At 44.4% G+C, this 15500-nt stretch overlaps 1 protein-coding gene across 5 annotated transcripts in view; it reads right to left on the bottom strand.

Annotated features, from left to right (window-relative positions):
* Positions 1 to 15500, bottom strand: part of LOC131262583 (zwei Ig domain protein zig-8-like) — a 45996-nt gene that overhangs the window by 19426 nt on the left and 11070 nt on the right. For all 5 annotated transcript variants that reach the window (XM_058264663.1, XM_058264970.1, XM_058264815.1 and 2 more), the window contains exons 3-4: positions 9335 to 10379; positions 2144 to 2281 (exon numbers count right to left, since the gene is read on the bottom strand). In XM_058264663.1, the coding sequence (XP_058120646.1) occupies positions 2144 to 2216 (73 nt within the window). In that variant the 5' untranslated portion in view covers positions 2217 to 2281; positions 9335 to 10379. The remainder of the gene's footprint in view (positions 1 to 2143; positions 2282 to 9334; positions 10380 to 15500) is intronic.

A 15500-nucleotide genomic window follows, 5' to 3' on the forward strand; every position in this document is an offset into this window, starting at 1 on the left:
GATTTATTCATTCTGGTTAAAAGCTCCTCTTTTTTCCTTTCTGCCGACGTGGGTGGGAACACGACAACCTTCCACTCCCTGGTGGAAAACATTTCCGTGGGGGTTTAGGGGGAAAACGGTATTGATTTAATTCCTCAATCAAACGACCTCCACCGGGGGAGGGGTCAAGTGTGGGTAGGGACAAAGAAAAACCAGCGAAAGAAAAAAGAAAGAGATGGCATCCTAAAGAACCGAGCCTCGGTGGAGGTGGTTGTGTTTTAATAAAACTCAACTATGCGGCACCCGACAAGTGAACCGGATGGGCTTAGCAGTAATGTACTCGAGCGAAAGCTACCGGACCGCCGAAGAATTTCCCCGGAAAAAGCCACCGCCGCGTCCGGGTGACTCCCGCTGGGTTGCGGTAGTGTAACGCGAGGAGAGAAGGGCACGGGGCACAGGGTTAGTCGAAACACATAATTTATGACTCCTGGCGGCCCCGTGCACAAGATGAAACTGATGAGCTGTTATTATCGTAGATAGCGCACGAGTCGAACTTTGTCCGTCCGTTGGTTTCGCCTTCGCGCCGCTCGTCGCCGTCACATTGAAATGCGCTCGCAAAATTATCTCGACTACACACACACACACACAATCAAATCCACGAACGCACATTTTGTCTCACGCACGCATGAACACATAAATCAAAAGTTTTGCCGTACGCAGCGCGACGGAAAAGCTCGGCTGACTTTTGACTCCTATTGCCCCAAAAGACTCATTTCCTCCGCGCGCCGTGGGTGTGGAAAATGGGGCCATCTAGCAGTGGGCGGTATGGGCGAACACAAAGCTAGCACGAAACGTCCTTGTAGAGAGAGCGAGCGAGGACGAGTCTGATGGAAGTTACCAAGCAGATATTATATACATATTAATAAATATTTGATTCTTCGTACGAGCTGCGGCACAATGAGGGGAAATATTTGGCCTCCGGAAAATGCTTCATTTTCGTCAAGGGTTGTATTTTACTCAAACAGAATCGTGTGAACAAAATTGTCCACAGAAGTATCAGTAACGTTTCAATGTGTTGTACCTCTGAAAATGGAATTTCAAGAAAATGCTGCACATTGCATATTGCAGCACCATTTTCTAGCAACACAATTGTACCGATTCATTTAACAGAGTGCAATTATAGGAAGCTACACCTGGCGAGTTTGCTACAATTCCTTTTTCCGTCTCATAAAACGCTCAAGTACTAATGAAACTATCGGGAGAAGGCATTGTTGTGCGATTTATTGCAGCTCGTTGGACGATAGTTTACTTTGTTTAAATGCCTGAAACTCTATATAAATGTGTTTCGAAAGCCTGGAAAATGGTAGGTCTTCGAAACATCACGAGGGTTGTGGGAGAAAATGCATACACTTTGCATCAATCATCATCACCAACATAGAAAAATTATTTGTAATGTGGTTCGTATCGTTTTAAATAAGTTTTATAAAATGAAGAAAGAGAGGGTAACAAATTCTCTATTTAGTGTTTTTCTTTGAAATCTAAAACGTTTCAAGGGTTTAACAAGACTGCCATGTTTTACGTGAATTTTTATAAGTTATTTATTTATTTTGACTCTGTTATTTTGTATTGTCTCTTTATGTATTTGTTTTGTAGAATGGCACTGGTTTTTTTTTTAACTTGCAGATCTTACAAACAAATTACAAATGGCTTTCCTTTGTTTTGTTTTAGAATGGTATTGTTATGTTTTCATTTCTTCTATTATTTTTCTATTACTTTTATCATTGCACTGTAGCATAGAATTAAATGAATCCATAAGCTCAAAATGTTTTGTTGTTTTCTTTTCAAAGAAAACTTAAACCTTATTGAAATATAAGTACTACTGACGGCGTGTAGTTCATTAGCAAAAATAAATATGCATCCGTCGTTCCGTTTCGGCGGAGCAATGCAACCCGCCTGCCTTTGTCCCACATTTAAATAAACCATCTGCATTTGATATCATAAGTGCGGGTGTCTTCGCCCCATTTCAACACTATCTAATTCCCTTAAAACGTGGGATTTGGCCTCCCGGACTCCCCGGGGGTGGAAAACATCGCACGCGGTTGCACCGCAGCAAATTAGCTAAATGAAGCCCGGGTGCTTCCGCCGGCCGCGCGCGCTTACTTACCAGTACAAATGAAGAGCACGATGAATATTAAATTAGAATGGCACATTTTGTTGCGTTCCTTCAGAGCGGACATCTTCCGTGCGGCCTTCGTGCTGCGGTGTGCCGTACCGGCGCGTCACAATTCATAGAAGACTGAACCTGCAAGCAGAGAGAGAGAGAGAGAAAAAAAAAGGGAAGATGAAGAAAACTGGGTAAGAAAATGCGATGAAAATTCACCTAGGACGACCGTGGAATGGAATCAAACTTTTCGAATGCATCGAGAAGTGGAAATTGTTATTTCCCCCACCCGGACCGTATGGTTCTTTAGTTTTATTTTCGTTCTTACTAGCGCTGCATCCAACCAGAAGTACATTTATCATACCGTCCCTCCCGGTGGTGGAAGAAAAGCGACACACCGGGACGGCTGCAACCCGATTACACAGTTGGCCGATTTCCAAATCGCCTCGATTGCCAAGGGAAACCCCGGCGGTCCGGGCAAATCCAATCCAATTTTTCCCGTTCCGAAACGTTCGGCCCTCCAAGCTTCGCGAGCTCTAGTGTCCTTTCGTTCCCCGCCTCCCGTCCCTGGCACTTGCCTGACAAGCTCTTGGCTCTGGCGTGAAGCATGCCCTTGAAAGGAATAATTTTCCCGCAACCCGGTGAGGAAAATAAAAGCAAAACCCAAAACGAGCGAGCAGGAGCAATCGCTAAACGCAAGGAACATTATGCAATCCTGATGCCAGCTTTCCCCTCTGTTTTCCCTCCCCTTTTTACTGGTCCTTTTGCCCTATCTCTCCGTCTCTCTCTCTCTCTCTTTTTCTCTATTCAGCAATTTTTTTGGTGTGATTGAGAAACTTCTGAACAGATGCTCACGATTAAATCGGATGACGCTTGGCTGGCGCAAAACCGGGAATTGGGTCGTTTTTATTCAGCTCCTCTGTCATGCAACCTTCACCTCTTTCTCTCTCTACTACTCTCGCTCTCTATCTCTCTCACTCTTTTATGTTCTGCATGCCTTTATATCCTCCATTTAAGTCATCCAGTTTCGATCCGGCGGCCTTTCGTGCAAAGTGACTTGTGTAAGTGATAAAGAGAATAGGTGTTATCTAACCGAAGCCATCAGATGGCGATATCTGTGGCCAGACAGAATTCGATTAAAACTGAAACCACCGCGAGGCCACAGTGGGACAACCGGGAAGCTTTTACACGGACATTGGATTATTTGTAGGTTCGAAAAGGATTATTTCGAAAGGAAATTGATTCGGTTTGATTTTAAAGACCAATTACATAAGTGAAAGATGCACTTAAATACAATCTAAACATAATGAAGTAAGTTTGGAACAGAGTCAGATTGGAGCAATAAAAATGAAAACCACTGTTGTGGTAAATTGTAAAAAAATATAAATCAAGTTAATAAACGGAAAAGCCTACGTTAAATTTGAACTGGATGAATTTTGTCTGATGAAGGAATGAAGAAATAAAGAAATGTATTTCACCTCCTTATGGACATAACAGTGTAGACTCCGTTTAGAATATACATAGGTTTGGAAAATTGTCTCGTTTACAAGGAGAATGTTAATAAATTTGGTGTAAACAGAGAAATGAGTATCTACAGACAAACGAAGAAGGAATCGACTGCTGTTCGACAAAAGTTTGATACCTTTTTTAAATTGTAAATTGAAAATTGAGATGAATTTTTGAAAAATCGTCAATTTTATAATTGATCTTCAAACGATGTCGTTTAATTCAATTTGTTAAATGCTTTCTTATACAAATAAAGGTGTTTTAAGTGAAAAGGATATTTTAAGGATTTGATTAAAACATGTTACATTATTCAAAAAATAGTATTTACATTTTAGTTCAAATTTCAAAAACCAATAAACAAAAAAATGGTATTTTTTAATACTAGATCTTCTGTCCACGCAAAGTCCCACGGTGCCCCGTTGTGGAACGCAATGTCAGAACATCCGCAGCGTGACATTTCGAAAAACGAGAACCCGAAGAACCACCACCACCACCTTCCTCGCACCGGTTCCGCTTGTTTAGGAATTCTTTTCAGCTTCTGACGATGGCGTTTCAGAGTGTGCGTGATTTCCACCTTCCCAACCCCCATCCTTCCCCTCCCTTGGGCATTCACGTTCGCTAACTTTGGTCTGCGGCCAGACCTCACGAAGGTTTCCGGTCGACTGCATCCGAATTTGGGCAATTTGCTGTCCACCGGGCAGAAGCCGAAAAACTGCAACCGACGGGCGGCAGAATTCGTCGCCGGAAGTCAGCGGAAAAGGGAGGGATGGGTGGGGAAAATTACACAAAGCTTGCCCCACGGACGGTTGGCTTCCACGAACGGGAAAAAGCAACCCAAAAACCGAGCCTATCGAACGGTATCAGTTGTCCGGCATCGCTGGGCTGTTGTCCTGGGCCGGGTGGAAAGCCATCGAAGGGTGGAAAATTCGGTCGCCGGGTTTTCTTTTGTTTACCCGAATCTCGGGGAAAAAAAAGACTGCGATGGGAGGAAAGCGGAACGGAAACGCTATTTGTGCCACCGTCGGGAGGCTCTCAAGAAATTACCAAACTGCTTTCCTTCGCCGCCCGGAGTTTCCCCTTCCTTCCACGCGAGACGAGCCGAAAGTCGCGATAGATAAAATGGCGAACGAATTTCCCGCACAAATTACAGCCAGTTACAGCCCCCGACTCCGGGCGGGGGGGTCGCTCATTAACGGTGGCCCGTTAGCGCGAGTCGGCGACGAAAATGGGACCGAAGCGCGCATGGGCGCAAATTAAAATTCAATTTCTGCACACTTTATGTCCGCCTAATTGCTTCGGCGACACTCCCCGAAGCTCCCGCGAAGACGGAAAAGTCGCGAAAGGCCGTGGGCGGTTCCGTTCCGTTCCGTTTTCCATCGAATTGGCCACCGATAAAAGATCAAATTCCAGCCACCTATTACACAACAGATTGACTCATCAGCATCGTCAACAGCATCATCGTCATCTCGGGCGTGTGGGTGTCATTTCCATCCCAGATTTTCCGCGTGTTCCTCCACCACTCGGAAGGGAAATTCATCTTATTGTGTCGAACCAGTGAAGAAATAAATTTGATCCCGCCCGATTCGATCACCCTACTTGACCGGGAGAATTTTCCCAAAACGAAGAAAAGCGAGAAAATCGGATGAGTGACCCCAAACTATGGGCCCCCCCCCCGAAGTCAATCAAATCGGTCGGTTTGGGAGGAAAACTGATTGAAAATCAACCAAATTGCGAGCGGGAAAAAGAAGCCGTCGTTCTCAAAACCCAAAACTGGTTGGAAAATGCCTTCCTGGGTCGGTTATGCACAAAGGTAGCAAACGGAAAAATCCCTCCAAACCTACACGGCACTTCTTGAAGACACATTTCTGCCTGCGGAAAACACGGTTGTGTCAAGAGTTCGGGTGTGTGTGTTAACCTGAAAGCGGAAAAAAGCTTCGTTAGCCCGATCGCTCGATCGTCTTCCATCGGCGACGGTTTTCCCCCCTTCCCCGTCCCCCAACGGGTTGGTCAGCCAGAAAAACCAATTTTCCGCCCGCGCAACTTTGTCGACAGGGTCTGCTTTCCGCCACGGATGGAAAATTCATATAAGTTCATTAGCTGCTCTTTTGATATCCGTGCGGGGGAAAGGAATCTGAAGGAATCTGCCGATGGGAAAAACCTGCCCTCCCATGGTGGGAAGAGGGTGGTCCGCGGGGAGAGGAGAGGTTGAAGGCCGGCCCGCTCGACTGCCAAAGTGGTCAAAGTTTCGTACTCCAGCAGACTCCGACTACCGGCGAAGGCAAAACTGTGCGCTCAGTGTTTATTTTGGACTTTTCGTTAAACTCTATCGAATTAGGAAAATTTTGTTTGACCCACTTCCCGCCTTACACCCCATATCGCCTCCCCCCCGCCCAGGAAAACCCACTCGAAGATCCTTAAACCCTCCCCCCGAAACGATCCTTTTGTCGATCGGTCTGACCTGCAGGCCTTTCCCGTCTCCCATTTTACTTTTATTTGGAGTATGTGTGTGTGGGTGTGTGTGTGTGTGGGGATGTTTTCCTGTCATTTTTCCCAGCAAATCGAGGCACGTGCAAACCCGGAGGAAAATAACTCAAACAAGAACCTCGTGTCGCTGCCGATCCCGGCCGGCCTTCGGAAAAGCGGTGTCCGTAGTGTGGAAAACTTCTGCAGCAGCCCCGGGAAAGTTCGTTTGAGCGATCCCGGGACCGGGTGCTGGGCCGGTGGAAAACCTTAACTTTTTCCCCCTCATTTGTCATTTTCCTTTTTGTTGCTGAGGAAAAACCACGGCCGGAACGGGAAACTCTCTCACGCTCGACAGAGAAAAGCGTTATCAATGTACCACAAACAGAGCCATCCAAGAGTGCGAGAGTGAAAGCAATATTAAGGTTTCGAAAAACTTGATGGGCGTCTTGTGTTTTTCCTAAGACTTTTTTTTCCCTAACTGCCTTAAACATTCTTCATTGTTGACTTTTTATTTTATTGTTAGCTCAAGTAGGCAAAGCTCGTTTTCCACCAAATCGACCATCGGGACGTCATAGGTTCGCGTCGTTTCGCTTGGTGGATGCGTTTTTCCCCCCGCACCCCTCATTGTGGTTGTGTTTTCTTTCGTTTTCTTTTGTTGCAGCTCGTTTGCGCGATTTTCGGCAAGGAATTTTCCTCGTTTGAACATTTATGTCTGCGTTTATTTTTTCCCCGCCCTCCCCATTTTTGTCTGCATCATTCACCATCTTTCCACCATTCTACCTGCCCCCTCCCACTTTCTCCCCTCCTCCTTCGGCAGCTTTTCTTCCCCAAAGTAATTTTGCGCAATTTATGAGCGAAAGCAATTTTGCAAAACTTTTGCCACCCATAAATTATAATCAAATGAAAAGCGCTTTTCGCCAGCAGCGCACACACAAGGAAGGAAAATTTTGAACGAGCGCACGGGATGGATTATAATGGGACTGTGTAAAAAAAAAAAAGAACGCTGGTCGAGGACGAGTTTGCTGCAGCTCAAGTTCGGAAAACACGGGCTCTGCCGTGCACTTTTCCACTCTCGAGTCTCGAGGAGCGAGCGGGAGGAGTTTTTCCATGCGTACGAGGGGTTAAAAATAAAACCCATCTCGGTGGTGGGAAAAAGAACCTCGACAATCACGGTACTTCCCCCCTCCCGCACCCGCAGGGGGCAACAAAGGTGAATTTTCACCAGGGTTTCTTGTGCTTTTTTTTCCCCCAGTCCGTGGCGTGAAGTGCTAAACCTTTTTGGGTTTGCTTTTCCCCAACCCCTCGTTTTGCGGACGTTTAGTGGTTTCGCCGATGATGAATCCGGTTGTACAGCAAACAGCATACATTTTCTCCCCCACCTAGCGTTTCCCGACCATACGGAGTTTGTTTTACGGACTTACGCCTCGGAAAAATAAATGTGTTCCGTTGATGGTTGAAGAAACATAACACGAGACGAGAGGGCGGGAGAGGCAGAAAAAATCCTCCGACCGGTGGACATAACATTAATAAAAATAAAATAAATGTCCTCCCCGCGAAAGGAAAATTATGCCAAGAGGTGGAAAAGTGGCGCGGAGGTCACGGGCTGCCAGTGAACTCGCGCACTAACACCTCCACCGTACCGGTGATGATTTTTCCTCCCACTATGAGAACACAGAGAGGTAGGTTGTTGGAAGAGGGAGGGGGAGGAGAGGAAGAGGAAAGTTAAAAAATAACCAACGTCTTTTTTGTGTCGAAAAAGCGGTGGCAAAGAAAACCACACTGGCGAAGCCACAAAATGGAATGAAAAATAGCAATATTTATTCAAAACTTTCCAGCACCTGCCAACCCCCAGACCCTGGTGATTTTCCTCCTTCTGAAAACTTTACGCCAGAAAGCGTGTATGTGTCTTCATTCGTTCGCCATGCTTAAAACTGTGCCGGAGAAGTTGGTGGTGAAAAAAGCCACGACAACACCGGGCATCCGGGGAAAAAGGCCTTGGACAGCAGCCGGCCGAGCTTTTCCTCTGCAAAGGGTTGACTGTTTTATTGTTCTTTAGTTAAGTATGATTTTCCACCTCCCCCCTCCCAACACTGGTTCCACTTTCCTTTTTCTCACACGCTCCGCGCTGCTGACTAAACAGTTGGCGGTCGCGCGAGAATATAAATATTCATTTTTTAAAGGTGATAGCGGAGCATTTTCGCTGGGTGGGAAGTAAAATTGTCAACTTTATTCAGGTTGGGTGGAAAAGCGTAAAAAAAAGTCCCTCCATTGTAACCGGTGGCTTCCGGTGAGGCTCTGCTTGCGATAACGATGAGGTTGTTGTTGCAACTTCCTACTGGCTTACCACCTTCGTGCTCCCGGAGAAAAATGGTCTCCTTCCAAAAATTACCACTTCTCGCGTGCTTCTTTACTTTTTACTTTTTTTGCGTCCCATTCGGCTGACACTTTTCCCTCTTTTGTGAATATATAATTCCTCCGGCCTCACAAGTGACACACTGGGAGTTCCGATTTTCTTTATCTTAAGGTAGGATTAATGTACACATCCAAGCGAGCAGTTTTCCTGTTTTTCTTTCCCTCGCGAAAGCCATTTAACGTCGGATTAAACGCTGGAACCCTCACACTCCCCCCCCCACGACAACTTTAACTTAAGCCCGTGCAGGATTTTTGGGAATTTCAACTGCCACATCGTTCTAATTTGAAATAAATTGAAAACGAGCCACGTAATCGTCGCAATCATTGCGCTTTCGCCCAGAAATCCTCGCACGCGCACGCGAAAAAAGTAAAGAAGAAACTTTTCCACCCTCCCCCTCCCTGTTTGCGAAAGCGAAAGCTTGAGCGGTGGAATTAAACTCACGAATAATTATCCCAAAGCGCTAAACAAACCGAATAACAATACGAGTAGGAGAGCGAGAGAGAAAGAGAGTGAAGGACTTGTCGGATGAGACAGTTGACTTGATTTCCTTTCATGTTAAATTCATTACAAACTTTCGTAAGCTTTCCCCGTCGCGAAAGATGGGTGGGGGGGGGGGGGGGGGTGGGGGAGGGGGGGGGGGGGGAGAGAGAACGAGTGAGCTACACATTTTCCTACGTTACTTCAAGGCTGCAAAATTGAAGGTTTTGCGAGAGTGGAAGCGCAAAGTGATGAAGAAAAACAACGAACCACGCCACGCGCCACCAGCACATCCTAAACTCATTTCCAAATTGAACTCTTAATATTTTACTCACCTTGTTTGCGTTCGCTTTTGTGTGTGTGTGTGCGCCACTGCTCGGATTATTTACTTTCGTTTTCTTTTCACTTGTTTTCGGCGGGTGAGGGGTTTTACAGGGGCGCCATCTTTTCCAAGCCCTTGTTGATGTCCCCGTCCGCTGCTGGCAACACTGTTTACCGTTCACGTCACTCCGGTGTGTATGTGTGTGTGTGTGGGTGTGTATTTTTTACAGCTTCCTTCAGCAAGCCGAGTGTATCTCGCTACAAATTGCTCTCCGTTAGGAAAATTCGATGATCCGTCCAAAATTATTGCAAACTTGGTTTCCCTCACTCACTTTGCTCCGGTTTCGGGCATCGATTTAAGGTGTCCTTTTTTTTCTCTCCACCCCTCCCTCCGAGCCACCGCGAGCTTCTTTCCACTTTGCTCCTGTTTTCTAAACCCCCGCCGGCTGATTTCTTAGCGTAACATTTAACGAACTGGGGCTGGGCTTATTTTGGGGTATGTTTTTCTTTTTGTTTTTGGCGTTTTTTTTTCTCTGATATTTGATTTTGAAAGTTCAACCTACGCCCGACGAACGGAAAGGAGATTTTCCGCCCGGTTCACCCCGGTGGGTGCGCAAACATTCATTACGTCGTCCGTTTATTCCTGGAGCTTTTTTTCGGTGCTGATAAAATGGAGTCAAACGCGTCGGATGCTCAATTTGCGTGGGCCAACGTTTTGATTTACCTCCGCCGGATGAGTGAAAACTAGTTTGGCTGTATTTATGTCGGTTTCGGTTCTTTTCTTGAGCTAACGCAACAAACCAACCCGGCTAAGCACACGTGTCTACGAACATTGCAGCTATTTAGGCGCTAGGCGGGTTAATATTTTTACGTTCGATGATGATGTTTGTTTGGGGAAGCGAAAGGATAAATCAACTCTATCAAACGCACACTTTTCGAAACCACCGGCACCGGAAGAGTAATATTTATTTGCGCTACTGGGATACGTTTACTGGTAATATGGTGGATTTATTTACGGCGCTTTTACCGTTTTTATGTATGCACTATAAATTGGAAAACCTGAAACGAGAGAAAACAAGCAAAAACAGAAAATGATCAGGATTCGGTGCGGAAATGCGATTTTCTTCGCCCATCCCCTTAGCCATAATAAATCGTCATAAATCGTAAAGTATGTGTATGTGTGTGTGTGAGTGAGGGTTTCCCATCCCCGGGATGCTCGGAAAAACCTCCGCTTCCGGCGGTGCGCGGTTCCCTAATGACGTCCATCAGTTTATCACCGTTCTCGCTCGTGGTCGTCATTCGTCGTTTGGTGGTGGAAAAATATCCATGCGGTGCAAATTGCTGCCCTCCGGAGGTCAGCGTTCCAGCGTGGTGCAATGGAAAACGGTAGCCGGGGTCTTTTTGAAAGAAAGGAAAGTAAAAAAAAAGAAAGGAAACTAATGTGCAACGGTGACACCTATAAATAGCTTTGTCACTCAAAGCGCACGTTCGCCGGCCATCCTAGGCCCGGACTTTTCTTACACCCACGTACACACACACACAATGCATACTGCGGTCCAGGTATCGTTCGAGTTTAACCTTTTATCAGCTCCATTTGCACCGGGAAATGAAGCCATCGCTCTGGGTGAAGGAAAGGTTATTGAAAAATGAACTTCACCCGATAGAAAACCACCGACGCCGGCTCGTTAGTTGCCTGCGGCGATTTTCCGTTGGTTGGGCCACCGTGTTCGTGAGGGTCCGGTTTGCGTTCGGGGTCTGGGGGAGGTTATTCTCCCGAGCGATCCTGAGGATTAACGCCCAGCATGATAACCATCGGTAGAGCGTGGGTGAACATCATTTCCCCGAAGGCAACCGATGGAAATGGTGTGAACTTTCGTTGAAATGTAGCGTCATTTCCCAGAAAATGATCCAACATTCGCGAGATTATGTTACAATAAAGATAAACATACAATGAACAGAATTCTTATTGCATCATGAAAGGCTGAATAAAACCTCAGTGTATCATTTTTCACTTGATTAATATTAATGTATTGACTTATAAAAACTAATACTTGACTCAAAAGCAAGCATTGACGTAAGTTTGAAGTTAAATCAATTTTACTTGTATGAAAAACATCCAAACAGATATGAATAGCAATTTAGAGCTAATGCTTCAAACTCTTTTCGGGAACATAATTTTCAGTTTCATTCTCATGGTTTACAATTTTTACATTGCATTCTTTAAAACAGCTAAACAATGAAGAACAATGTTATTAATGCTAGGTCTTAAATACTTATGCGTTACTAAGTTCAACGCTTATTTTATTTTGATCACATTGCCGTTATTTATATTCAGCACATTATTCAAATTACTATACAGGTTGTGTTTGCAGATAGTTGTAATGTTTTTTGTTGTTTCAATTCTTCAAATAGTTTTATGTACAATTTAGATAAGGTAGACGCTCAACCTGACTGCGTATGGAAAGGTTAGATATATGATGCAAGGCTATCAAACTAAGAACAATGGCTTGAGTGAGCCAAATCAATAAATAAATTTGACTTACTTACAATACTAATACTGAAAACACATGAATGAGCTTTATTGATATGATAAATTATAGTAAATTGAAAACATTCAAAAGATATTATATGAATTTTGAGAAACACAAATAAACACAGCTGGATTGATGATAATTGTGTTCCATGAATTCACAATGTTTATGTATTCGTGCTGAAAAAAGTTTGATTGGTACATTGGGAAGTTTAAAAGTCCTGTACTGCAGACTGGTTTAGTTTTTCATGCTAGTTGACTAACACCTGTTTTTTCTGTAAATGAAAATAACATTCCAAATATTTACATTATGAAATCCAAACATAAATTTCATTGGAAATGGATCAGCTAAATAAACCGTTCATAAATCAAATCGACCTGGAAATCTCGTGGTACGCGCTAAATGAAATCTAATGAACCGCAATTTTTCCAAAATATGTAGATGGATCCTTTGGATGAAATTAAAGTCGTAATCAATTTTTCTTAACTCGCATGCACGGTAAAACGCTTGGGTTTGCAGGGATTTTCACTTCAGCTAGCGGAAGTGTAATCGCTTGCGGGAAGTTTCACGAAAAAGAGTACGCCCGGAAAGGTGCGAAGAGTTTATGGGAAGGTGGAACCGGGGGGTGTGGGGGAGAAAAATAAGCCCGAAAAAAAGCGGGAACCTGCCCCCAGCTATTCGACAGAAATGAGAATCCATTTGCATGAAGACCCGATCGAGCCTGGGAGCCAAAAGAAAACACTTCCTCCAATGGACCGCAACGGAACGGAACTCTTCCCAGAAACAATCTTCATATCTGTCGTCCTCGATTTTTCACCACCCCGTCGGCTAACGCCCCCCTCTCCCACCACACTGAGAGGGTTGTTATTTTTCGATTTTTCCTCCAAACTGTCGAGCCGTCCCGTTCGACTTGCTTTCTTATTTTCATGCGTTGACGTCGTTGGTTTTTGCTTTTCGTTTTCGGTCCGTTGTCTCTTCGTCTGCACTCCGCTGAGGCGTAACGCAATTTATTAACCTACCTTAAGCCCTGTCAGTTTTTTTTAAGTGTGTGTGTGTGTGTGTGCTCTCCATCCATGGGATGAGTGCGGGAAAGTGTTTCGTTTTTCTTGCCCGCCCCCGATTTAGCCCTTTTTGCCGTTCCCAGATACATTTACCTTCACCTAAGATATTTTTCCTTTTCCGCAACGGTCCATTTTCCTTGGAGAGTGCTACTCATCCATCCAAAAGCTTGAGCCCCGGTTTTTCGGTAGGGGTGGAAATGGTTTTTCCTTTTTACATTTTGTGTTTTTTTCGGTTTGGGGGGAAAACAAATGACGGTACGTAATCCAAATTTAATCGGAATGTTGTTAACTAACTGCTTTCCACTTTGTGCGCCCGAGAGTGCGCTGGCGGAGGTTCCAGCTCATGGCGGCCACCAAGAGGGCGTGAAGGTTTGATATGTTCAATTTATATTTATGGCACAAGGGGTTGGTTTCTTTTTTATTTCATTTCAGTCAATCCACCCCGACCCGCTGAAAGTAATATCATTGAGTGGGGGGAGGAAAAGAACCCCCCGGAAACTGAATAAATACCGACGCGGGGGCCCGGAAAACCTTCTCCCGAAAGCGAGTGGGAGTCGGCTAATCTTTCGTCCCGTAAAAACCGCGCCATTAAGAAAGTTCGGAGAAGTCAAGCTTGTTGGGTGAAGCTATCCAGCGGGTGCATTTTCCACCGAGTGGTGCTTCAGCTTTCCCGGGGGCAATTTTAGCTTTATGCCCCCGCCGGTTCGGGACCGGTTTTCCAAACCATTCAGTCCCAATCCGAACCCAAAGCCCTGGACCTTGTTAACAACTTTAGCGAATCCGGTGGTTGCGCAACATTTCCCTGGTTGCCTTTGTAAGACGCCGAGGTTGTTGATGGCCGGTTGAGGAACGCAACTTATTCGTCAAACATTTCCGCTGCAAACATGTGAAGCACACTCGAGTGAAAAACCCCCCCGAAAGTACATCAGTTTACGATAAATACTTTCCATCCACCGCCCGCCGTGGTTGGCTCTGTATGCTGTAATGATGGGAAGTTTTCTACGGAGAAGTAGAATCTTCAAAGCGACCACAAACTCGCAAACTTGTCAAGAACGATGCACTTTGACGTCGCGCCTTGCAGCTGCCTGCGCTTGTTGCAGGAATCTTTCAAGAACTCTCCCTCTTTCGAAAGACAAACTTATTAAAACTTGCTCCCGAACAGCGTTGGGGGGTCTCATTGTTTGCTGGTAGTTTGAGGCGGAAGATTAAGATGATGACGATTGTGCTTAACGAACAAAAGCTATGCCGAAGTATGCGCGTTTCGAGATTGGGAACGATGGAGCGATTCCCGCTCGCAGTCCCCGAAAAGGAGTGTTAGTGGCTAAACTTGAAGGATGAAACTTCAAGAGGGGCAAGTATTTACTATCCCATCAAAGCGGATCATATTCCAGTAAGACAAACAACGAACGGTAACCTCTCTACTTCGTGCGTGGAAATTCTTTCCTCGTATGGGATCAATAACGTTATGGAATTTCGATGAAAATTTACCATATTTAGTTGTGTGAAGGATACACCGTTCGCTGGATTCTTTTCTGGAAGGCTACAGATTGCGTGAAATTTTTAATGGGAAACATCGAGGGACATATTATAGGGAAACACTTGAGATTTAATATTGCAGATTTTCATGCGTATTAAATTTCGATAGAAATATACCTATTTTAATGAGAAAGATGTATGCGATTAGTTCAAGAGGTAAAACCAAACCAATTCAAAAAAGAGAAATGGAAGAGTTCTTTTGAAAAGGTGATGCAATCGGAAAAAAAGTTTATTCGTTCTATGTAAAACTCATTGTCAAACCAAATATGACTTTAAAAAACAAAACAACTTTTATTGTCAAGAAAAGTTTTCAAAAGATAATGTAAATTGATGTTTGTGAAGATTGAAGAGGATTTTTGGAGAAGAAAACAGAGATTGAGTTACATGGGAATGTAAACCATGGTGTGATGATTGAAGAGGAATTTTAAAGAAGAAAATATAGATCGGGGAATTTAAAATGGGTTGGTTTTTATAAAAATCTGACGAAACCAAGTTACTTAAGTTTTAAAGTTATTTGGTCTCATTTGACAATATTCTAATAGTTAAAGACACTTCAAGTCCTTTTAGTTTTGTTAGTATATATGATTCTCTTCTCCATGAAACCTCGTTTTTGCTTACATAAGATACTTTTAATACATTGTTTCACTTATTTTCACGTTTATTATCATTGGAGAAAAGCGAAACATAAACTTTCGGACTAGGAAACTGACCATTCTCCATGCTTCCCATCGTTAAGATAACCTTCATAAGATCTAATTCTCCAAACTCCATCAAATCGGTCAAACGTCCTGCTGAACAAGCATAAAACGAAACATTTATACCTGTTACACGCTGCACACAGCGATGCTGGGCGCAAAACTGTGTCGCCGTAAATACACGATGATATCATCGAAACTTTCGTAACAAAAAAAGAAGAACCCGGAACGGAACCCAGTTTGCCAAAGTTGATCCAATCGGCACAGAATTAACTTCACGCCGACAAAACCGACACCGTTTGCACAGACCGGAGCGGACAAAAGGAGAAAAGTCCTATTAAAAGCATCGTCATGTTT

The sequence above is a fragment of the Anopheles coustani genome, chromosome 3 (assembly GCF_943734705.1).
Source record: "Anopheles coustani chromosome 3, idAnoCousDA_361_x.2, whole genome shotgun sequence".
Classification (NCBI taxonomy): Eukaryota; Metazoa; Arthropoda; class Insecta; order Diptera; family Culicidae; genus Anopheles; species Anopheles coustani.